The sequence below is a fragment of the Trachemys scripta genome, chromosome 3 (genome assembly GCF_013100865.1).
Source record: "Trachemys scripta elegans isolate TJP31775 chromosome 3, CAS_Tse_1.0, whole genome shotgun sequence".
NCBI classification, from domain to species: Eukaryota; Metazoa; Chordata; order Testudines; family Emydidae; genus Trachemys; species Trachemys scripta.
The window spans coordinates 196,972,354-196,998,216 of NC_048300.1; the positions used below are offsets into that span (position 1 = coordinate 196,972,354).

General features: G+C 49.5%; 1 protein-coding gene across 2 annotated transcripts in view; it reads right to left on the reverse strand.

The window, feature by feature from the left end:
• LOC117875429 overlaps positions 1–25,863 on the reverse strand; it is a 62,872-nt gene that overhangs the window by 26,374 nt on the left and 10,635 nt on the right. For both annotated transcript variants that reach the window (XM_034766760.1, XM_034766759.1), the window contains exons 3-4: positions 22,180–22,246; positions 4,148–4,220 (exon numbers count right to left, since the gene is read on the reverse strand). In XM_034766760.1, the coding sequence (XP_034622651.1) occupies positions 4,148–4,220; positions 22,180–22,246 (140 nt within the window). The remainder of the gene's footprint in view (positions 1–4,147; positions 4,221–22,179; positions 22,247–25,863) is intronic.

A 25,863-nucleotide genomic window follows, 5' to 3' on the forward strand; every position in this document is an offset into this window, starting at 1 on the left:
GGGGATTTCCCCCCGGACGGGGATTTGAGCCCCCAAAAGCCGGACATGTCCGGGAAAATCCGGACGTATGGTAACCCTAACTCTGGCCACCGGGGAGAGCGGAGAGCGGAGAGCCGCGGCGGGCTCTCCGCCCTGCTCCCGGCGCTCTGGCTGCCGGGGGCTCTCCGCCTTCCCCCCGGCGCTCTGGCCGCCAGGGAGAGCAGAGCCGTGGCGGGCTCGCCACCCTCCCCCCGGCGCTCCGGCCGGTCTGGGATTGCTCGGCGCCCTCCCCTGCCGCGCTGGTGGGGTTGGGGGGGGGACGGCGGGTGGCTTTTTTGCGTAGGGCGGCCCTGACATCAGGAGACACATCCTGTATCAGGCTATGGGAACGGGTGGGATCCCCACTGATTGGGTCACACGTGTTATTACGCTGGCGGGAAGAGCGTCCTGGGGGACGTGGGCTGGATGATATAACAGGGTTTGTTCCATCTCCAGGACCTACAAGGCCATGCTGAAAAGGAGACACTGAGCAGACAGGCAGAGCACTCTGATTAGATATATAGCTATTCACCGGCAGGAAGCAATTGTTTCGGCAACGGGAGAGCGCGTTTCCCCGTGCTGCAGCCGGAGGTTTGGAGAAGGGAGCCCCTCTCTCATGCTCCTGTGGGGGGACATCGCTCTCATTTGGCTGAGCTTGATTTTGAAGTCACATTAAAATGAACATTTGGGCAACTGACTGTGACCTACAATCGGCCACCAGTCCCCTCTCCTGGGCTTTCCCCCCGCTTCACTCCCAGCTGCTTTGCTCTGGTGTTCAGGACCAGGAAGAGGAAGTCCTGCCAGTGTGAGGATCTGCATGCCAGGCGGCACGGAGACACCCTTGGCTTGTACCAGGCACCTTTGTGCACCATTGGGGCCACTGGCATGGAGACTGTGTTATGAAGCGATATTCAGCGGGCTTGTTTTTAAAGCCTCCCCTGGAGTCGCCCCAGCCTCCTAGACCTGGCCTCTCCCTCTCGCTACTCCAGCACCAGCCTCCTCCATCCCTAATGCAACCCGCCAGGACTGGGATGGAGCTGGTGCACAAATAAGACGCACTTATTTGCCAAGCGCTTCCTCGCTAAAGAAGAATAAACGGAGGCCTGGCATCTTCCCCTGCTCCCCATCTAGCCTGACCCTGAAACACCAGCCCTGCCAGAGGAGCAGCAGCGGAGATGGGCCAGACCGGGAATGGTGGGGGCGTCTCTTTACTCTGGAGTACCTACAGACTGCAGTGATGGGCGCTAGATTCAACAGTCCCCAGGCCCTCGGGGAGCAGAGCAACGTTAGCCCAAGTGAAATGAAAATGCTGAGGGGACATCCAGTGCCAGGCAGGGCAAGGATGAGTCGTGGGCTGGTTCAGTGCCCCCTTGTGAGGCACCCAGCTGCGTTTCAGGCTCTTGGGGCTGGGAGTGCTGTGAAGGCAACAGCCCTGGGGCAGGGGAAGCAGGGCAGGAGAAGGGAGCAGCGCCCAAATCAGGGCACACAGAGGGGCTGCATAGGAAGTTGCCGCAGGACCCCTGCCTCGATGCAAGGAAACTTGGGGCTTTAGGGTAGGAAGAGAGGGCCTGGGGACACTGCTGCCCTGCGTGGCTCTTCCCGCCCCTGCCAGCTGGGGTGTGATACACTCCTTTGAGGCGAGGCATTCTCCCCCTGCAGTCGTGACTTCAACCCTGGGGACTCTGGAGGGGAGGGATCCGGTCCACGGACAGCCCTTTCCTGAGCACGTGCTTATCCCCGGCCCCACCCCAGAGCCCACACCCCCAACCAGAGCCCTCACCCCCTCCTGCACCCCAACCCCCCTACCTCAGCCCGGAGGCCCCTCACGCACCCCAACACCCTACCTCAGCCCGGAGCCCCTTCCCGCACCCCAACACCCTACCTCAGCCCGGAGGCCCCTCCTGTACCCCCAACCCCAACCCCCCTCCCGCACCCCAACCCCCTACCTCAGCCCCGAACCCCAAACCACCTACCTCAGCCCTGAGCCCCCTCCCACACCCCAACCTCCTACCTCAGCCTGGAGCCCCCTCCTGCACCCCAACCCCCCTACCTCAGCCTGGAGCCCTCTCCTGCACCCTGAACTCCTCATTTCTAGCCCCACCCTGGAGCCCGCACCCGCCTTTCCCCCCCCCCGCATCCCAAGCCTGGTGAAAACGAGCAAGTGAGTGTGAGGGAGAGCAGGACAGATGAAGGGGGCTGGAGTGAGTGGGGGCTGGGCCTCAGAGAAGGGGCGGGGCAAGGATGTTCGGTTTTGTGTGATTAGAAAGTTGGCAACCCTAGAGAGAGAGAGGACGCACGGGGCTCTCATTTTGGCTGGTGCTCCTTCCATCATAGGAACATCTTTTGGCTCCGGCAGAAACAGGCAGCACTCACATGCCAGGTCCAGGGAGCATCTTCAAAGGCCTCCCCTCCCCCTCGCCCCTTCCGAGTTCATTTGGAGGAAATCCTAATTACACTGAAATGCAAACAAAGCCCCGAGGAAGCCAAATGTTTATAGTGCCTTTATAAAGGGATTACACAAGATTAGCCATGCAAGGGGACAGGTGCTTGCCAAGTAATACAAACACACACACACACTATAAATCCCGCTCCGCTGGCCCAGCTCAGAGTCCTGGAGCAGATACCCAGCGATGGCCTGATTCCTGTTTGCCAGGCAGCGCTTGGGATAAAGGGCTCTCTCACGTGAACCATTAACGATTCGATCTGGCTTTCATGTCAGCCGGGAATAAACAGATCCAAACAACACCAGGGCGTGGGATTGTTTCGGCCGCATTAGGCAATTTCACATTGTAGCTGCTGGGGAAGAGAAGCCTCCCATCCATGTATAGACCAGTCCCAACCCTGCTTAGCTTGGGAGAGCTAGGGCAAGCTTTGCCCATCATCCTACACAGGCAAGTTGAACAGCCTTAAGCAGCAATGAGATGGAACTAAAATGGACACCACACAGCTCTGTGTTGTTAATGGATCCCTCCCCATGCAGCGGGCCCCTGTAGGCCCAAGCGTCACGTAGGGTTGAAGCACGCCTGTGTCCAGAATGAGCTTGCCCCACCATAAGCAGCCACTGACCCATCCCAAGGCACTAGAGACCTGTTTTCTTTTAATTTGCGAAAGACTCCCTGTGACTGGATCGATGCCTCCTAGTGGTGAGACATGGCGCTGCAGGCTCCCTGCCTCAGTTTCCCCAACAGTGTCTCCAGCCCGCTCTGGTGGCTTACGTCGCTCAGCCTTCTGGTCAGTCACTACACAAGTTCAATTCCCTTCCAGGGTAGCAGAGTCCAAAGTCACTAAACAAAGGAGTCTTTGCCCGTAAACATGGGGCGTAAGTCCTCAGCTCCTTGGGTTATTCATCCATCTGCCCTCTGGGTTGAGCTCTCTGTCCTCCTCCTGTTTCCTCTACCATGGCTCAGCTTAAAATTCACCAGCAGGTCCCAGGTACATCCAAATGGTTCCTTGTCAGGGCCTACAACCCCTCCAGGGAAACTTGATCAGGAATCAGATTTATTCAGCTCTGGACTCCAGCCCAGCTTCTCTCTCTCAACAGGTCTGTTGCTCTGAGCTCCTTCCCAGCCAGCCCCCTGCTGAGCGGCATTCCCCTTTTTAGCCCCACCCCTCCGGCCTAACACACACTACGGGTGTGGCAGGTAGGGCTGATTAGGCTCCCAGCAATACATTAACCCTGCCCAGGAATGCGTAGGGTTTGCAAACCCCATCACGCTCCCAAAAGCAAAGGATTGGCAGCACCCAACAGAGCTAGGGATTGAGCAGCTCCCCCAGGCATTGTTAGGGTGACCAGATTTTATAGGGACAGTCCTGATTTTTGGGTCTTTTTCTTATATAGGCTCCTATTACCCCCCACTCCCGTCCCGATTTTTCACACTTGCTGTCTGGTCATCCTAGGCATTGTGTAAGTTCCCCCAGTGGAATGGAACTGATCCACTAGGCCCCCCCAGACACCCCCGCTGTGACACGTATCGAACCACGTTATGCATCCATAGAGATTTAGAACTTCAGACTGGACCCAGGAGGTGCTGGGAATGGACCCAAATCGCTTCTGCAGCACAGGGTACGCAGGCACTGTGATCAGTTAATACCTGGTGTCGTGACAACGCAAACCATCTCATTGTCCTACCTTCCTGCACGGTTGTTCCAGCCTTTGGTTGCTTCCCTGCGGGACTGCTGGCTGATTGGTCTCCTAGCTGAGTCTGCAGAGAGAAACAGAAGTTTGACAGCGGCCCTATCGGCCCTCCGAGAGGGCCTGGTTCAGCAAAGCAAGCAGGAACTTGGTTAAGTGTTTTGCTGAAATGGAGTGTTAATCTCCAGCCAGACCTTTCTTTTTTCAGACCTGACAGGACCGGTTTCACACAAAAACCAAATAGGTGCCAACATACCGTGGTGATGGGCACAGTGTAAACACACTGAGATTAGATCCTTTCTAGAGCATCACACAGCACAGAGGTAAGTCCCCTCTCTCCAATATGATGGGAATGAGGCCCCCCAGTTTCTGCTTCTTTGTAGGGTTACCATATCTCAGGTCCCCAAAAGAGGATTCTGCCAGGGGGGGGGGGGGGGCGGGGACCTGCAGCAGGGGGTACTCACTGGAGGTGGGGGGTTGTGTTGCTCCATCACAGTGGTAGGGTGGCTACCCAGGATGCAGTGCCAGCCATCAGTCAGTGCCTCACTGGACCCCCTCCCCAGAGCTGGGAGCTGGGGCCTAGGTGGGCAGGTGGGATACAGCAGCTGTGGCTGCCGGGGAATGGACCAATCAGCTGCGGATGCAGGGGAGGGACCAATCGGGAAGCGAACCAATGTCTGCTCTGCAAAAATCCCAGGCATTTCCTGTTATTTGAAAAAATCTGCCGGGACAGAGGACAGAGCCTCAAAGAAGAAGCGACATCTGGGAAAACCCGGACGTACAGTACCCCTACTTCTTTGCGATGGGTGAAGGTGGCCTGAAGTGGGGGGTGGGGTAGGGAACTGTGTTAATTAGACGTGCTCTGAGACAGGTTAGTTGACATGGTGTTTAAAATGGTAGCAGCTGGTGGGCCCCATCTACACAAGGGCTCCAACATGGTTTCCCTTGGGGGATTATTCCAAAAGCCATTGTAATGAGCCTAAATTTGCCTTATTATTAAAACTGAGTCTAGATCAGGGCCCCATTGCCCTAGGCATTGCACCTACACATTGCAAGACAGTCCCTTGAAGAGCTCACAACCTAACAGACATAGGGTCGGAGGGGAAGGAGAGGCTTAAGAGAAGGGATGTGATTTGCCCAGGGTCACACAGGAAGGCAGTGGCTGAGCTAGGAAGAGAACCCAGGCATCCTACGCCATGCAGCCTCCCCCTTTCTTCCCATTACTCCTAGTTATAACCCCTTTGGACACCTTGCATCTTCTTTGGCCCTTCAAACCCTGACCGTTCCCCTCTCCCCCACCTTGATACAGACACTGAGGCCATGTCTACAGTGCCGGGAGACACAGAGTATTCCTACCACTACAGCTGAACTGGGTTGGTGCTGGTGGGAGCTCTTCCCGGCATGGGGGAGAGTCATTAACACGGTGAGAAGAATACCTTGCCCCAGGAGCTGCCTGGAGACTAAGGCTGTGACTCATCTGTACCTGGCCTCAAGGCAAAGGATCCCCTAGCGTAGCGAGTGGGCGACTCCAACCCACTGCTGTCACCTTAGCTCCCTTGAAGCTGTGCATAAAGGGGTTAAAAAACCCCAAGCTTACATGTGGCTCCCAGCTGGAGGGGAGTGGATGTTGAGGCTTGTCTAAGAACCAGCATCCCCTGTCCCTCTTCCCTTGGAGCGGGCAGGGCGGCAGTTCACATTACAGCAGCCACATGGGACCTCGCTAGTCAGGTCCTCCAAAGATCTTGCTAAGATCTTCCAGCAGAGAGAGGAGAACGTGGAGGTAACCTTCCAGATGTACGAGACAAGCAGAGACAAGCTATGATGAGGCCACCTAGATACAGACCCGGGAGCTGGAGCAAGCGCTGTGGTCTGCTTTGCAGGTCCACTTTCACACAGCAAGGTTGTGCTATTCCACCAGGCTAGAGCGAGCGACCCAGCAGAGAAGAGGTTACATGCGCAGAGGTGCTCGAGGGCCAGGGGCGGCTCTAGGCACCAGCAAAGCAAGCACATGCTTGGGGCAGCCCATTTGCAGGGGCGGCAGGGGTCCAGCATGGGAGCTGAGAACCAATAGGGGGCCCTGGGAGCTGTAGTTCCTTGGTTAGCTCCCTGCCTATAGAGCCAGCCCTGGAGCAGGGAAAGAACTACATTTCCCAGCATTCCCTTGGCCACTACCAACAGGAAAGGGGGAGGGAGGGAGGAAGCTGAGACCTCATGCTGCAGCCTGCTGTGAATGGAGAGCTGCACTGGGAAGGGCAGGGAGACCATATTTTAATATTCAAAAAATAGGACACTCCACGGGGAGGGAGGGTAGCCCCACCCTGTCCCCATCCACTCCCTCTGACTGCCCCCCACAGAAACCCCAACCCATCCAACCCCCCTGCTCCCTGTCCCCTGATCACCCCCTCTTGGGACCCCTGCCCCAACTGCTCCCCAGGACCCCACCCCCTATCTAAGTCCCACTGGTCCTTGTCCCCAACTGCCCCCTCCTGAGACCCCCCCTAACTTCCACCCTAGGACCCCACCCCCCTACCTGTCCCCTGACAAACCCCTGAGACTCCCATGCCTATCCAACTGCTGCCTGTCCCCTGTCAACCTGGGGGTCATGACCATTCTGCCTTTCCCATATTGCTGAATAGGAGGAGGGGTCCCAGACTGGGAAAGGTTGATGAGAGCTGCCTGCTTGGACCCTGCCACAATCCCCAGAGTGACTGATGGGCACCTGTAAAAGGGTCTCTCTGCTCCTACCACCTGGGAGCTGAGCACCAATGGGACAGCAACAATCAACTAGCCCGGACAGGAGCACCTGCCCCCCACACAATGCCTATGCTCAGGGCTCTGCAGACCTAGCAGTGTGGGCACCACTAGACAGAGAAGCAGCTAGTGAGGGGCTCTGCCATCTCAGTGCAATACACTGATTTAGTGAGCGTGATCATGTCGCCTTCTAGCATCTGGCCCCCACGGCTGGATTAGCCTGTTACATGCTCACCGCCCTAGGAGCTCTGTTCGCTCCAAGGGTGGAGTCATGTGCTTTTGGTGCTGAAAGTCCTGGGTTCAATCCCCAGTGAGGACCACAGTGCCTGTAGCTATGGTTCCAGAGAGAAATATCAGCAGGACCAGGGGAGGGGGCTGGATGAATAGAGCAAGGGCCAGACACATCCTTCTCCCCAGCAGAGCGCTGGGAGCCGTGGGCTAAACCTGGGCATTGCTAGTATTGCACTGGCACTGAAGCATCCATGCATTTTCCCACCACAGCACTCCAGCCATGCCCACATATGGCTGCCCTGCCCAGCCACCCCTGGTTGTAGAGATCAGAGAGCCTAATCTGGATCACAGAGCCCGTAGCCTTACACAGTAAGGAGCCTAACCCAGCCACCTTACCATTCAGTGCAGCCGGGGCGAGAATGTGTAGGTGCCTGCTGCCACCCGTCGGCAGAAGACATTAGCACATGCGTGAAACCAGAGTCCTGACTGTCTGCAGTTATTGCAGCTCCCACGTCACATTGAATTCCCTAACACGATGCAGCCTGGCCTGATCCCATGCTGGGTAGTTATACCCAGCTTCCTTGCCCTTTATCCCTGCAGGTCCAGAAAGTGTCTGCTGGTGCATCGGGGTGGGGGGGGGTCTAGGGGTTGCCTCCCCAGCAAGGCCTGTTTGGTCAGAGATTGCCCCAAGATGGCATTTCAGATCTTGTATCACGAAGTTCTTTCCCACCACACTGCTCTGTTCTTCAAAGCGCTGGCCGCTCTTCCCCCAGCAGCAGGTGAAGAATGAGTCCTGCGCCTATCCAATTCTGCATCCCATCGTCCCCAAAGAAAGAGCTGAATCCCTGGCCATGTGGGGATGGCACCAAGAACTGGAACCATGCAGCAATTCTCAAAAAAAAAACCCTCCTTACATTCCCCCCCATCAGATATCATTTTAAAGCTTATTTTAGGTGGGTTTAGATGAGGTATAGAGTTGAGCTGTCAAGTGGTGCTGTAGCTGAGGTGAAACAATGGGACCCACAATGAGAAAGTTTTCTGCACAGCTCCAAAAACATTGCAACTGGGCCATGAATACCGTGTGTACTGTTTGAGTTAACTTCAATGCCTCAAAAGTGGGGTTTACTGATCAAAACTACCTACTGCCAATGTATTAAAAGATGTTTATTGGTTTTGCATAGGCAAGTTTTGTTTCTTTCAGAGATGATGACACTGTTTAGCCTGTGGGAAAGACAGCCAACATCAACATTTTGCAGTATATTCACATCTCTTCATTGTCAAAGTATCTCACAAGTGATTATAATAATCGTTTATCATTTTGAGTTGAAATTTGCTCGCCAGATCAGTCTCTCACTGAGAAGCAGTAGATTGCATGCCCATGGTTTGTATAGCACAACAGGGAGATATAAAAGTATGTGAATTCCTAATGCAATGCTTTTCCATGTGTAAGCTTTTGTACATACAGGTTATGTCCACACTAGCACTTTCATCGTTAAAACTTTTGTCACGCAGGGGGGTGAAAAAACACACCCACACCCGCGAACGACAAAAGTTTTAGCGACTAAAAGTGCCAGTGTGAACAGTGCTTCAGCAGCGTGAGCAACACTCCCAGCAACGAACCTACTGCTGCTTGTTGGAGGTGGTTTTCTTTTGTTGCCGAGAAAGCTCTCTGCCAGAGATAAAGATCGGTTACGCCTTACAATGGCATGATAACAGCGGCACAGCTGCGCCATTGTAAGGTGCACAGTGTAGACAGAGTCACATACAACGTAGCATCTAGTCTGCCTGGCAGAAGGTTTTAATTTTTCAGTGACCTATGCATGAAGTAATAGCCTTTGAAATGTTCTAGAAACTCGCTTTTGAGTTCAGTGACACTCATGCACAAGTCAGTATAAGTGTTGGAGATGACAATACACATTTATGTTATGAATATGCAAACGCTATGAGAGAAACAAGCGGCCTAACAAAAAGTAGTGAAGACAAAGTCCACAAACAAGTCCTTGTCTCTGCCCTGAAGAGGGGTGAAGAGCATGTTACAGCTGTTACCAACCATGTCATCAATATGACAAACCCATGTGATCCTGAATCACACCCAGAGGTACCTATCCGCATATCTGCTGGAATGCATGTAATATCAGATGGACAGGAGGAGACAGTACCAAAAAATAGCAGATGCTGGTGAAGAACAAGTGGAGAGATCTGTGAGAAGTACACTTGATTATGATGGGACATGGAACCTCTTCAGCTCAGTCAAGAACTCTGGCATAAAAAAAACTTTTGCTGACAGGCCAGAATTAAATTTGGTTTTCTTGAGCAAGGGATGGACAATCACAGCAGCTATTAGTCCAGAAATAATTTTTTGCTGAGTCCTGTCCTTAACAAGAGATGATGTTTCTGTGATGGCGCCCCGCACAAGGCTTTATGGAAATATGCTTAAGAATATATATGACATAACTGGAATATGTTCTGTGCTACATATGCCATGTAACATATCTATGTAAAGGTTATGATCTACTGAATCTATTAATCCCATTTGTATGCAGGTATCGTTTTTGTACTCAAATACTGGCTGTGTACTGGTTTGATTTCTAAATAACCGTAGTAGAGCATTTGGTCAGTTCCTGGAGAAAGGAATTCGCAAAGTTAAGTGCCCAATCAGGAAGCACTTAAGGAACAATGCATCTTGGAATGCTCCAATCCACCTAAGAAGTCTACTTGAGGACGTTCAAGGTAGCATGTAAACAATGGATGCTACCTGTAAAAACTGTGAGTCATGCATGGACATGTGACTTGCCCAGGTGACTCCAGAACTCCATCTTGGAGCTGGACTTTGCATAGGAGAGAGGAGCGGGTCTCCATCCACAAGAGAAAGTCTATTTAAGCCCATAGGCGACCCCTCCATTTTGTCTTCAGCTGGCTAAAGAGAGAGCCTCTCCACCCCCAAAGATACCTGAAAGAAACTGGAACAATAGGACAATACCTACAGGGGGTGTGAGTGATTGCTGGACCCAGACTAGCAGGAGACTAGTCCGTAAAAGGAATCTTACTGGAACTGGTGAGGTGTTATTTGTATTAAGTTTCTTAGACATAGACTTGCGTGTTCCATTTTATTTTGTTTAGTAATTCACTTTGTTCTGTCTGTTACTACTTGGAACCACTTAAATTCTACTTTCTGTATTTAATAAAATCACTTTTTACTTATTAATTAACCCAGAGTATGTATTAATACCGGGGGGGGAGGGGCTAACAGCTGTGAATATCTCTCTATCAGTGTTATAGAGGGTGAACAATTTATGAGTTTACCCTGTATAAGCTTTATACAGGGTAAAACAGATTTATTTGGGTTTAGACCCCATTGGGAGTTGGGCCTCTGAGTGTTATAGATAAGAACACTTCTGTAAGCTGCTTTCAGTTAAGTCTGCAGCTTTGGGGCAAGTAATTCAGACCCTGGGTCTGTGTTGGAGCAGACGGAGTGTCTGGCTCAGCAAGACAGGGTGCTGGGGTCCCGAGCTGGCAGGGAAAGCAGGAACAGAGGTAGTCTTGGCACATCAGGTGGCAACTCCCAAGGGGGGTTCTGTGATCTAACCCATCACAGTTTCAATAGCATCTGTTCTTAGGCACAGATCCTATGGGTGACTACGTCCCTCTTCCATGCTGATGGAACAATGAGAAGGACAAACAAAGCTGAATTAGGGCACCAACTGGATGCTCAAGCTGAAAGCATCCATGAGCTATGGGCATGCAACAAAGAAAGCCACAGAGATGCCACGGCTGTCACAGAAATGACGGCTGGAGACAAATTCCGCACATTCGATGAATTGGCTGTTGAGTACTTGAGGTGTGTCTTAAATTAATTTAACATATATCATTCTGTAATCGAAGTCTGACAGATAGGACAACAGTAATTCCATGAAAATGACAGAAGGACAGAGCTGGACAGGATAAAATGTTGGATTCTGGAAATACCAGGTGATTGGGGGATGCCCTGTGCCTCCATGGGAAAGGTTTGCTTGCTGGATACCAAGTTTAAAGTCATTTGTAAAAATTCCTCTGTCAATATATGGTTCTTCAGAATGCACCTGACAGTGTAGGAGCACACTGTGAAAGTGAAATGAATTATATTAAAGAAATAGAATGAATTAAAGAATGCTGTATGTGCCTTTAAGTAGAAATGAGAAATGCTGCAAGCCAGGGGGCAGGAAAGCAGACATTAACTGCGTAATGAATTGCCCCACTTAAGGGCAATTGGTGAAGCATTAGCCTTAGATCGATAAGAGTTAATAAGGAAGCAGGATATGCATATTGTGCCCTTGCAAATTTTACAATTTTGCTCTCTCTGTCCCTTTGTTTAGTTCGCACCCTTTTATCTGTATAAATAAGACTGTTTGAATCTTGCAGGGGGGCTCACATTATCTGAATGTATTAGCAGAGCGCTGTGCTAATAAAACAGAGTGGTCTGATAAACTATGAGTCCTGAGTCTAACTTTGACAATTTGGAGGTCCCACTGAGATGGCAACCGTCTTCACTGGGGCCGTGTAATTCCTGACCATTTTTGTAGGATGACCGTGGCAGCCGGCACGCGGGCATTTGGCCCAAGCGGTCCTCCTCCTGAACGGAAGGGCGCACGACCACAGTGAGGTCTATGCCATCGAACCTGTTGGTTCTCACTGTGTTCTGGTACGGATCCCAGGATCTGACATCAGGAATCTGGTCAGGTAATTATTTCTGTGTTTTGTCCGGACTGAGGACTGTCCTGTCTCTGTGTCTATCCGTCCTCCTGTGGAGTGTTTGAGTCTGGATGCCATCTCCGTCCGGGGATCGGCCGACCAAGGGGTTCCTGTCCCCACAGTCTGAGTGAGTGAAATCTGCACAATCGCAGCCACCCTGCACCTTGGGTAAAACCCTTGGTCTGAAAGCAAGGGCGATTGAGGCAGTAGCCTGTGGGCTCCTTTTTGTGTGTGTGTTGCACCGGGCATCGCTCTGACGAACCCGAATTTCCTTCTTGTGTGATTGGTGTATGTGAAGTCCTCCTGTATTGGTAACCAGACATCTAAGTCGGGACAATTCCCTAAAGGAACGCCAGCTCAGTTTTAGGAAGGGTCCGGACTCCTGAAAATTTCTGGAAAAATGGTCTAGGCTAACTCAGGGAGATCCCAAAACTCAGTGGCCACTTTTAAAATCTTGGAACAAGGACCGAGTGGACATCTTAAAAGACAAACTCAGCCAATCTAAAACTAAATTGGAAAAGGAGAGGTTAATTGTTTCATGCAGTGGTGGGAAGAGGCAAATCGTAGGTGGACAAAATCAAAACTCACCTCTCTCAAATATTCAAATAATAAGTTAAAAGCTTTATTAAAAGCCTCTTCTCCCACCACCAGACTGAGCTCTCTCCTTTACCCCATTCTTCGGGGAAAAAAAACCAACAACCCCGGATAGATCCCAACCCCCTCCATTCTCCCATCTCATTGTAAAAAGGAAAAAAAGCCCCTTGTTCTGTTCCCCTTCATTGTCTGCCTCAGAAACTGATTCTTTAGTGTTCCACTACCAATTCAGCAAGGAGGGTGGGCTCCTTAACTAGCCCCCACCCTTCCTGGTCCCTTTCCTTAAACATTTCTTTCAAAATTGTGAAATGACCACAATATCACTCACAAAAATGGTTCTTTGGAAAAAGCAGGATCGGGCCCAGACAAGCAGGCAAGCAACAGATAAAGAAACTGAAAAACAGGTTGGAAGCCCTAAGGGCATAGTGTCAGGAGTAAGTGCAAGCATGAACCCCTGGAACAATACTTAAAATGGTGAAATCTGAGTTGATAAAGGTGTCATTTTGGGAAATAAACAAGTGATTTAAGGAAAGAGAGTGAAAAGTTAACTCTACAGAGGCTGAAAAGAATTAAGCAGTTAAACCTTATAAAAATGTTAAAAAGGACCTTGTTAAAAGAATGCTTAGTTTCTTTGCAGCCATTCTGAGGGGAAAATGGGCCCTTTTCCAAAAGAATGTCTGTAAATAATCCAGGTAAAGAGACTATCTAATTAAAATCATTTGACTATGGACAATTGAGTCAAATTTGCTAAAAGAACATGGGGGGGGGTGGAGTTCTGTTGGAACTTAACTGCCCCAAATGTATAAAGGTAATGTAATCTATGTACAGCTATGTAAAAACAAAGCAGTGTAAAAGGGATGTTAAGGAAAAGAAAATGTGTATGTATCCGTGGGAATATGTGAGGTTTGTAAAACTCCTGTTTTGTAGATTTAAGATAAATTGGTTTTGTTTGGTTTATAATGCCACTAAAAATCCATTTGACTCTTTAATTCAAAGTTGCAAAACTGACAGACCTTTTTGCCAGACACAGGTAATCAGAGTTGGTTGGCTTTGAGATTTGGTATTTAACCCTTAAGGGGTAACTTGATTCTTTACAAAATTTAAATGTTTTCAAATAAAGACCAAGTCATGACTGTAGCAGGGCAGTGAAAATCAGAAGAATAGGGAGAGATTCTGAATTCTTTTTGTTTGTTTAGTTTGTTTTTGTAACAAAATAGCAGATGAGAGCTGTAGTAAAAGAATAAAGACAGTGCCCCACTGAAGCAACAGCAGGGGTGAGGTGCACAAAACAAAAAGAAGCAATGTTAGAAACACTGAGCCTTAAAATGGCTCTGTGTAATCAGACTGTCACTTTGATAAGGGTACATAAAACTCTGTACGAACAAAAGAAACAGTTACACCTCATGTAAAAATTAATGTGGCTAATGTTTTAAAAGTTAAAGTATAGAAGGAATGTGCAGACGTGTGCAGTGTATATTATAGAGGCGGGTAAAAGAAATGCAAACGAAACATGCTACTTAATTAAAATCCTATTAGGGCTCCAAAGGAGCCACAATAGACTGTGTTTTCTTTTTCAGCTCTCTGTGTGTTTTGGAAGCAAGAGTTAAAAGTAATCAAAACTCTGGTAAAAGTTAATTGTGTTCCTTTTAAGACAGAAAGAACAGGAGTACTTGTGGCACCTTAGAGACTAACAAATTAGTTTAATTAGAATTTGTTAGACAGAGTCTCTGAGCTCTGCTGATGGCTTTGCATCCAAAAGTCAAGCCTGTGATGATGCAAATTACCTAACTGATAAAGGAAGTGAGAGATCTGCCAGCACAAAGAAGTTGCAGATAAAGAACATACCTGGTCAGCAAACAAATTGTCTAAATTAAAGGCACGGTATAACACGATACCTTTAATTAAAATAAATGTAATGTTAATAAGTACCCCTCTAACAATGTATAGTGTGTATGATTTTTGGAAAAATCCTTTATGGTTGTGACATTGTGCAGTCTATATGGTTTTATAAAAACATGATAATAAGTGAATATAATGTAACTGGGATAGTTTTATACAGATTTGATAATAAGTGAATATAATGCAACTGGGATATGCTTCGTGCAAAAGGTCTCTTGTAAGGTATCATTACAAAGCTCATAATCTACTGAGTGTGATCATCCTAATTGTAGAAATCTACCACTCTTGTATCTAAAACTAGAAATATACAACATAACTCTGAGGGCCTATTGTAATTATGTAAAGTGTGGGCCATTAATGATGGTTTGGAATCTTGATGACTCCCATTAACCAGGACCATTGTCTGCAGATGGCTGTGTTTACCTTTTAGTCTTCCTGTATATATGTGTGCTGGCAAGTGAGTAATGAAGTCTTGCAGTGACCTGTGATCATGTCACCTGAACTGGAATCCATCTTTAACCTGGTGCTTTTCAAGTGAGGGGGGGTGGAAACCCAGAGGGACAAAGGGTTCCCGCCTTATGCAAAAGATATATAAAGGGGTGGAAGAGAACAAAGGAGAGAGAGGAGCCATCATGAAGAATCCCCTAGCTATCACCTGAGCTGCAACAAGAGCTGTACCAGGGGAAAGAATTGTGCCCAGGCCTGGAAGGTGTCCAGACTCAGAAAAACCTACTGAAGCATCTCTGAGGGTGAGATTATCTGTATTTAGCTTGATTAGACATAGATTTGCGCATTTTATTTTATTTTGCTTGGTGACTTACTTTGTTCTGTTTGTTACTACTTGGAATCACTTAAATCCTACTGTCTGTATTTAATAAAATCACTCTTTATTTAGTAATTTACTCAGAGTATGTATTAATACCTGGGGAAGCAAACAACCGTGCATATCTCTCTATCAGTGTTATAGAGGGCGAACAATTTATGAGTTTGCCCTGCATAAGCTTCATGCAGGGTAAAATGGATTTATCTGGGTTTAGACCCCATTGGGAGTTGGGCATCTGAGTGCTAAAGACAAGCACACTTCTGGGAGCTGTTTTCAGGTAAACTTGCAGCTTTGGGGCAAGTGATTCAGACCCTGGGTCTGTGTTGGAACCAGACGGGAGTGTCTGGCTCAGCAAGACAGGGTGCTGGAGTCCTGAGCTGGCAGGGAAAACAGGAGCAGAGGTAGTCTTTGCACATCGGGTGGCAGCTCCCAAGGGGGTTTCTGTGATCCAACCCATCATAGTACTAACCTGCTCAAGATAGTTAAGACCAAACCAGACTGTGAAGAACTTCAAAAAGATCTCACAAAACTAAGTGATTGGGCAACAAAATGGCAAATGAAATTTAATGTGGATAAATGTAAAGTAATGCACACTGGAAAAAATAACCCCAACTATACATACAATATGATGCAGGCTAATTTAGCTGCAACTAATCAGGAAAGAGATCTTGGAGTCATCATGGATAGTTCTCTGAAGACGTCCACGCAGTGTGCAGCGGCAGTCAAAAAAAGCAAACAGGATGTTAGGAATCACTAAAAAAGGGATAGAGAATAAGATGGAGAATATCTTACTGCCCTTATATAAATCCATGACATGCCCATATCTTGAATACTGAGTACAGATATGGTCTCCTCGTCTCAAAAAAGATATACTGGCATTAGAAAAGGTTCTGAGAAGGGCAACTAAAATGATTAGGGGTTTGGAATGGGTCCCATATGAACAGAGATTAAAGAGGCTAGGACTTTTCAGCTTGGAAAAGAGGAGACTAAGGGGGGATATGATAGAGGTATATAAAATCATGAGTGATGTGGAGAAAAGTGAATAAAGAAAAGTTATTTACTTGTTCCCATAATATAAGAAGTAGGGGCCACCAAATGAAATTAATGGGCAGCAGGTTTAAAACAAATAAAAGGAAGTTCTTCTTCACACAGCGCACAGTCAACCTGTGGAACTCCTTGCCTGAGGAGGTTGTGAAGGCTAAGACTATAACAGGGTTTAAAAGAGAACTAGATAAATTCATGGAGGTTAAGTCCATTAATGGCTATTAGCCAGGATGGGTAAGAAATGGTGTCTCTAGCCTCTGTTTGTCAGAGGGTGGAGATGGATGGCAGGAGAGAGATCACTTGATCATTACCTGTTAGGTTCACTCCCTCTGGGGCACCTGGCTTTGGCCACTGTCGGCAGACTGGATACTGGGCTGGATGGACCTTTGGTCTGACCCAGTACGGCCGTTCTTATGTTATGTTCTTGTGTTCTAAATGAATGCAAATATTTCAAAGTGGTCATTTTAACGTGTTGATGAGATGGTTTATTGCTGTTTCTATGGTAACGGCACCACCTGACAGCGACACATCATCTCTCATCTTAAAAGTAAACATAATAAGCTTTCAAATGATGCATGAGGCGGTGTGTGTAGTGAGGGTGCATTAAGTCGACCAAATCAGTGGTGTTTGCCGCTCACCTGCTGCCATGGCAATGGCAGAGCCAGCAGCGGGCCCAGCCTGGCCAGAGCTGGCCTGAAAGACTCCTGTCGACTTGAGTAACTTTGGTTCAGGCACCAGGAGAGGGCCAATAATGGGAGATTATTTTCTCCCCCTTGAGGAATTCTACTTAGCCTGGGGAGTAGCTGCAGGACGGTTTTGATTACACAGTATATGGTAATGAGCACAGCAGACCGATCAACCAACCACTTCTGGAGTTGTGCTAGGCTTTCCCACCAGAACATGCATCTTCTTACCCCCCTGGGCACTCCCCGCTTGGTAGTGCCAGAGGAACCAACATAACTGGCTCCAATGAGCCTGAAAAAAGGAGCACGTTTCGAAACAAAGTCCTTTCTCGTCTTTTCTCCTTTCCTGGACTTGACCCCAGAAAATCCAGAAGCTACAAGCAACAAGTAGCCAAGGCCTGTCTCTCCACATAGCAACACTGCACCCAGCAGCTCCTGGTTAGAGATTCGCCCTAGATCTTTGACTCACACATACAGAACCTTCATGCTTTCAGCAGCGTGCTGCCATTCACGTGGGCACATGGGCATGGTTTTCAATGGCTGGCTCTAGCTACAGGATTGGCCGTATTCCTGTCGACTGATCTCGTCTCTGCTCCATCCAAACATTTATTTAAAATTAATCGTCTTTAGCGTTCAAGTAAAACTCAGTGTTTCAAATTGCTATAGAAACATTTACTGGTTACCTCAAACACCCCTTTTATACAGTAGAGCCTCAGAGTTCCGAACACCTCGGGAAGGGAGGCTGTTCGTAACTCTGAAACAAGAACGTTATGGTTGTTCTTTCAAAAGTTTACACTGAACATTGACTTAATGCAGCTTTGAAACTTCACTATGCAGAAGAAAAATGCTGCTTTCCCTTTATTTTGTTAGTAGTTTAGGTTTAACACGGTACTGTCCTGTATCTGCTTTTTTTTTTTTGTTTGTCTCTGTTGCTGCCTCATTGCGTACTTACAATTCCAAATGAGGTGTGTGGTTGACCTGTCAGTTTGTAACTCTGAGATTCCACTGTAAAAGGCAGAGAACCTTCCATTTTCCGACACTAGAGGGCTGTCATAGCACGAGACACCAGAGTCTTGATATTTTGTGCAGAGCACAACTAGTTCAGAAGTGGCATTACAGATTCCCGCCACATGGGCTTACACATTCCACCCAGTATTGCCAGGTGATCGTTAGCATCACTAATCAATTCCCCATCAGATGATAGGTGGAAAGGTACTACTTGTGTGAAAATGATAAATTAGGCCCATGGGATGTTTATTAGGTGGGGGTTTTGACTGGGGGAGCAATCTCCAATCGGTGTGTAGAATGGGCTTTTGCAATATGCCCCTATGCAATGGTTTGTTAGTAATACTCAGAGCATATAGACACGGCTTGTACAGCCCTCTGAAGATGTAAAACAGGCTGCCATTTTCTAACTCACTGCTTAACACTGGGCTCCCAAATCTGCACATAGGCCCCTAAATAAAAGTGGCCTGACTTGCAGAGGTGCTAAGCACCTGCTGCTCCCAGAGACTTGGTAGTTTTGGCCAAGGCACGGACTGGGAATTCAGAGGGGAAGGATTCAGTTCTCAGTTCAGCCACAGACTTGCTGGGTGATGAGGGGCAAGTCACTTAAACTCTGGGTCTCATTTTACAAATGGGGATAACCACAACAAGAATAGAATTTCTCTGTCGCACCCTGGGGCACTGAGGGTTAATTCATGCTTGTAAAGGGCTGCAAGATCCTCTGATGATATTAATTAGTATCCTTTTCCCTCTCCAATCCTCCACAGCCAGCCTGTTTGCAAGGGTTGTGTTTAACCAGGCTGCTCAGAGTGAGTGACTACTGGTTTCCCACCCTGTTCTCCAGGCCTCCAGAAGTGAAGCCAGGCTGTAGTCTCTCAGTGTGAACGTGAACGTCTCTCTCTTGTCTTTGCTAAAGGGAAAACTCCATTGTACCCCTCCCGGACTAGGGCCCTTCTTTTTCATGTGTTGGTGAAAGGCTTCGTTGGACAGAGTCCCCTGTGCAACCCGCATGTGCAACGAAGACCAAAGTAGCACCAGCCTCCCGCACTCTGACCCAATGTGACTATCCCAACCACGAGGGTGTGACTCAAAGGCCCCTTCAGTCCTTAGCCTCAGGGCTGAGACGTCCAATATGGGAGTTGGTGGAGTACGGATATACCACACACTCCATGGTATCCAGACTATGATGGATATCTGCCTGCTAGGAGACCTGCTATACCTAGGCTACCAAACAGCTAAGAGATGGTGGTAACTTCCAGACATTACAGACCTGTAGTGACTGGCTATGAGATGCTGAACCAAAGGGGAAGGGCTGCCTCTCCCATTTTTTAGTCCCTTCTAACATCAAGGCTGTCCAGCAACAATTGGGAGAGGTGAGCACCACTGACAGTTACAAACAGATATTTTTCTATTAGTTCAGGGATTCTTCCTCGGGTAGTATCTCTCCCTAGAGACACAAAAGGCAGTGCTTGGGTAACTCCACTGATCCCTGGAAGATTTTGCCAGCCTTTTCAAATAGTCAGAGAGGATGACATGACCCAAGAACAACTCCCACAGTTTATCCTTCTGCAGTGGCACTGGTACCATTAACAGTTCAGAGTGCTGCGCATGGTTTCAGATAGAATGGAACAATTAGAGTATTAAGAACGGCCCTACTGGGTCAGACCAAAGGTCCATCTAGCTCAGTATCCTGTCTTCCAACAGTGGGGCCAATGCCAGGTGCCCCAGAGGGAATGAACAGAACAGGGAATCATCAAGTGATCCATCCCCTGTTGCCTATTCCCAGCGTCTGGTAAATAGAGGCTAGGGACACCATCCCTGCCCATCCTGGCTAATATCTATTGATGGACCTGTCCTCCATGAACTTATCTAGTCAATAGGAATTGAGTGTGTTAAATGTCCTGACTTTTTACAGGCACTGATTTAGGTGACTAAATACAGGTTTTGATGCATAACACTAACTACCCAAGTTTGAAAATAATGGTCAAATTTTAAAACGATCTAGTTCAGGGGTCGGCAACCTTTGGCACATGGCCAGCCAGGGTAAGCACCCTGGCTGGCCGGGCCAGTTTGTTTACCTGCCGCGTCCACAGGTTCGGCCAATCGCGGCTCCCACTGGCCGCGGTTTGCTGCTCCAGGCCAATGGGGGTGGCGGGAAGCGGCGGCCAGCACATCCCTCGGCCCGCACAGCTTCCCGCAGCCCCCATTGGCCTGGAGCGGCAAACCGCGGCCAGTGGGAGCCGCGATCGACCAAACCTGCGGACGCGGGAGATAAACAAACCGGCCCGGCCCACCAGGGTGCTTACCCTGGTGGGCCACGTGCCAAAGGTTGCCGATCCCTGGTCTAGTCATTAATTATGCACCATTGAGCTCAGCTCAATACAAGAGACAAAAATAAAGAAAGCCCCTGCCCTGAAGTACTTAATAATTATTCCTTGCAAAAGCTCAGCCAGGCAGGTAATTAAGAGCAGTTTTGCTCATTTGACTTGTGATGAACATGGGGGTGCTCTGTGGTGCACCTGGATCTTTACCCCACCCAGTACTGCCTGTACAGGGTGGGGAGTTGGTATGTCAGAGGGGGCTGACAGGTTCGTTACCCTCCCCCACAGTCACGGGGCCTGGGACTGCGAGCCGTTAAGACTGAATTTGTTTAAGTGCCAAACAACATAGCTACAACCATGGGAGAACTCTTATGCCCTGGCTGGCTGGGAAATACCAATCACTGGCAAATAGATGATCTTACACCACGGCCCTGTAACAAAGGCCATTGAGCAATATGGTAAGTGGGCTCGGGCACACACAGGTTGGGTGGGGCTTTGGGGGCGGGGGGCAGGCAATTGTGCCTAAGAAGTGGGGGGGGGGGGGGGGAAGAGAGAGTCTGGAGCATATGTTCTCTTGAAGGCAAACTGGGACCAGGCTGGGTGTCAGGAGCCCCTTGCCTTCCTAAACGAACGTAAATCGGGTCTGTTCTGTAGCGCCAGAGGAAAGCCCATCGTAACTTCGCTTGTAGCGAAGTGTAAGCATGGAGGAGCCTAGGCATGCTTGTGGTTTTGAAGTCATTTTGTGCAATGTTTTGTTCCGTTTGCTAATAAACATACTTGCATGGTGCATCACCGGCCACTGTCACCTCCCAAGGGCCCCCTTGGGACTGAGTAGGGCTCTAGTAGGGGCTAATCAGCCCTAGGTCTTATGGGTTTAGGAGCTTCTTCTCTAAAAGTCCCTGGCTGGGTTGTGTGTGTTGGGGGCGGGGGTGGGAGTGCCCAGGCCTGCCCACTCCATTGGGTTCCAGCTCAGGTCCCTTGTTTACAATGACCAGAACCAGTTCGTCTCAGTCCCTTGCTGTTCCCAGAGCTATTTCTCATCTGTGCAGCCTTCCCCAGCTGTCAGCCCTGTTTCTCCCTCTTTGGAGTGGTGGTTTTGTCTGGCAGCTTCTCATCAGTCTGCTGGAAGGATCCTCTCTCTGCAATCCCTCTGTCTCTCTGGCAGCCACCTTTCTCCTCCGACGTTCCCCGTCTAACTGAGCTCCTTAACCTTTTAGCATGCCCCAGTGTCTCCCTGCCGGAGTGATTAACTCCCTGAGTAACTACTCCCAGGTGAACCTGACCTGCTTCATTCTCCCTTGTGGAGGAGTCAGAGGTAGCCTGGGCCAGAGGGTCAGAGCTACCCTCTGAAACTCCTGAAGGGAAGAAAAGCAGGCGTCCAGTCAGACCTGCACGGAAGTGGTTGGCATAGGTGGGTGGGTGGGGATTGTACTCTGAGCCTGGTCTAACTGCAGGATAAGTAAGGGCATGAGGCCCGACACTGGGGGGATGCACTCAAACAGACCCAAAGGGGACAGGGGTGCAATGAGCTCCGTAACTATGACATTACTGAACTGGGAAACTGAGGCACAGAAAGAGTTGCCCAATATCAGAGGGAGCTAAGAGTTCCTAATTTCCACTCCTGGATCTGAACTCTTGGACACGCTCCTCGCTATCTCTAGGCACTTCCTCTCCCCTCCTTCAAGGTCCTGCCCTCAAAGAGCCAGTCTCCAGCAGATTTGCACAAGCCCACGTTGGCCCAGTTCACACCAGGGTTGGCCCACCCTGTCCTGTCTCTCTCCAAGCACGAGCAACGCTTAAGAGCTAGAGCGCCCAGCACCAGGTACAACAGAGGAAGAGGGAAGCAAAAGCAAAGGCATCAGGAATGCACCCACTTAACATTGCTGTAGGATCATCCTGCCGCAGCGGCGCTGAGGAAAAACACCTTTTCCAGAGGCCTCCAGCACTTACCACTCTGATGAGCTTGGAGGAGTTGACATGTCTCTCGATGGGTCTGATGGAAAAACTTCGGTTTTTCCTGCAAAGATGAAAAAGACACAAAAGATTCACTTTGCTCCTCCGGAGAATGCGTGGAATGTTTCTCTGATGGTCATCACCTTTCTGTGCCCAAAGCCGCTAGCTGGACTGATCAGAAGGGGGCCAGGAGATATTTCCTGACCCCAGCCAGGCCAGAGAGAGGAATTGTTTAGGTGGATAATTTGGAGTATCAGGCTCAAACTCTGCTAAAAGGAAGCTCAGGGAATTCTAGGGTGAACAGATGTCCCGATTTTATAGGGACAGTCCCGATTTTTGGGTCTTTTTCTTATATAGGCTCCCCACCCCCATCCTGGTTTTTCACATTTGCTGTCTGGTCATCCTAGGGAATTCCTAATGGCAAGATGATGACTGCAGTCTCTTCCCAGACAAAGGGCAAAAGCCCAGTCACTTGATACACTTAAAACTAGAACGGAGTAGAGGAGAGAGAGGAGGAATGGCCCAGCATTGACTGGGGGATGGGCTAAGATGGAACCCAGCACAGGTTTCCCCATCAGCAATTTCTAACATGTATTTCCGTATTGTCCCCACTGTCAAGCCCTTTCCTCCTTGTTTCACGGACTATGACTAATCACACTGCGGAGTGGCGGGCCCCTTAGACAGTGACTAGCAGAGAGAGGCATTGTAACGAGTGCCGTGGCTTCCACGTGGGGTCTCCGAGCCCAGAGCCTGAATGTCTACATTGCCATTGTAGAGCTCTGCCAGCCCGAGTCAGCTGACCTGTGTCAGCGCCACGGGTCTGGTACTGCAGCGTAGACCTGCCCTGGGAGTATTTCCACTCATTTCAATGGGCTCAGGGGGAGACCCCACACCAGCAAAGCACTTGAGTACTGACCGCAACAATGGGACCAGTCGCCCGCTTAAGTTCAGGCACGTGCGTAAGTATTTTGCTGCTCCCGCGTGGCGAGCCAGGGTGTGAATTCCCAGCTTGCTCCGCAGTAACGCTTCCAAGGAGCAGTAAGCCAAGCTGCACTCCGGGGCTTTCACTGCACCGTAGCAGCGTCCACGTGGGACGTAGCTGCGTGGCCAGGTGGTGCGCTGGAGATTCACACCCTGGCTTGCCAGACAGCGACTTGCCATGCAGACAAACCCTTTGTGTTTTTGTCCCATGTGAAAGATGTTGTGTTGCCTGTTAATCCCCCTTCTCCCCTCCCCCTTGCGGAGCCCTCTGTGCGCACAGTCAGGAGGAGCAGCGCACAGGATAAGCAGTGGCAGAGTGACCGGGCCATTCCCTCCACCGGCAGCTTTCGATGTTCGTGGGGTGCCTTTTCAAGCCCATTATGCAGCCGACAAAAGGAGGCACACGACACAAATTTTCACACAGGGCGGAAGCAGCTCCTGTCCCGGGGGGCTGGACGTGGCTACCCACTCCGTTTTGCAACACTGGTGCACAGTGTTACGTGTCTCCGTGACCCCTTACGGTATGTCACACCACCACGCGCTCAGATTTGTCCCGGCCGCCCCTCTGTCAAGATGGTACTGGTGCCATAACCCCATGTGCCAGGTCGCAACAACCGACTGCTGCCAAGCGAGCATGGGGTGGGCTCGCTCTCCAACCCACCACCAGCGACCCCTCACTCTGCCCTCCCCCACCATTCGGTTTTAAAATCTGGCTCTGCCAATGAGGCTTTGCAGATGAAGTCCCACACGATACTAGCAGCAAGAGATGTTTTAAGCCAGTGGTTCTTAACCGGGGGTCCCTGGGGGGCCGCGAACAGGTTTCTGGGGGTCCTCCAAGCAGGGCCAGTGTCAGACTTGCTGGGGACTAGGGCAGAAAGCTGAAACCCCACTGCATGGGGCTGAATCCTAGGGCCTGAGCCCCGACACCCGGGGCTGAAGCTGAAGCCTGAGCAACTTCGCTTGGCAGGGGCCCTGTGGCCACAGGCAATTGCCCTACTTGCTACCCCTTAATGCCAGCCCCGGCTTTTATATGCAGAAAACCAGTTGTTGCAGCACAGGTGGGCCGTGGAGATTTTACATCCTGGGAGGGGGGGCAGAAAGAAAAAGGCTGAGAACCCCTGTACTCAGCGACATGAAACCTGGGTAGCCGAATTCCCCTTCTGCCTTGGGTGAGTTAATGGCTAGAGTTAAATTGCCACACAACTGCTCTGTCACTGCCATGTGTGTGAGCGGACGCCACCCAGTGGCCAAGCTGGCAAAGTGCACCTCCAGGGGAGAAATCGCACAGCACCGCTGCACGTAGTGTCGTTTGGAGAGAGTGCAGCTGGTCTCTCAACTGGCCCAGGGCCTGACACAGCTTTGCTTCCTTCTCTGGAGTGAAGGGGAAGCCGCTCTGTTCCTCTCATATGGTCCTTTCATCCCCTTCCCTCCACTTGCTCTGCCACAAACTTCACGGGACCCCCATTAAGGCTGATCTGTATTATCCTCAATCAGCCAAGGAGACTGGCATCAACAAATGCAAGGTCCTCTGTCTCGCTCTCATCCCTCTCCCTGCAGAGGGGCTGTCACATCAGACAGGGCGGTGAGCAGTCTAGCATGCAGATAGATGAATACCCATCAGAAATATCCAGCTCACCACCTAGGCCTGATATTTGTGCTAGCTAGAAAATTAACTCTCTGATTCAGAGTAGCAGCCGTGTTAGTCTGTATCCGCAAAAAGAAGAACAGGAGTACTTGTGGCACCTTAGAGACTAACAAATTTATTAGAGCATAAGCTTTCGTGGACTACAGCCCACTTCTTCGGATCTGAGTCCACGAAAGCTTATGCTCTAATAAATTTGTTAGTCTCTAAGGTGCCACAAGTACTCCTGTTCTTCTTTTTTTCTCTGATTCAGCCATTGCTAGGGCCCAATTTTTTCTGGGGTGGGGGAGAGAGAGGGGGAGTCAGACTCCTTTACATGCAAATGCCCTTTGACCCACTTATGTTCTCTGACCAAAGCGTTAGGGATGCCTTGTCTACACTAAAGCAGGGCACTGCTTTAACTGAATTGATCTAGAGCCTATTAAACTTAAACTGGTACGTTTTAAAAACAGTTAGTAACCAAATTCAGCTATAGACCAGGTTTAAACTGATTTAAGAGCATCTACACAGCAGTTTGCACCACTTAAACTAAATCTCTTTCAAAACACACCTTTAGTGAAATTGGTGCAGCTCTGCATATAGACCAGACACAGGTGCAAAACCCATTTTCACAGATTCATAGGTTAGGAACCATTGTGATCCTCTAACCTGACCTCCTGTATGGCTCAGGCCATAGGACTTCCTTGAATTAATTCCTGTTTGAACGAGAGCTTAGCTTTTAGAAAACATCCAATCTTGATTTTAAAGTGCTGGAGAATTTGCCACAACCCTTCATAAGTTGTTCCAGTGATTTTTAACAGTGAGGGGTAATTAATTTCCACATTATTTCTGGTCTCAAATTGTCTAGCTTCAATTTTGCACAGGCACAGTGTGTCAGCACCAGGGGGTTACAGCGATGGAACTACATCAGTGTAGTTATACCAGTGCCAGTTTTCCCGAATTCAGCAAGCCCTTAGATTCCACTCTGAATGTGGTCCTTTGTCCCCAGGGCTGACAGCCCAGCCCAGCACCTTCCACCAGCAGCACTCATCATGAATAACGAGAGCAAGCAAGAGTGA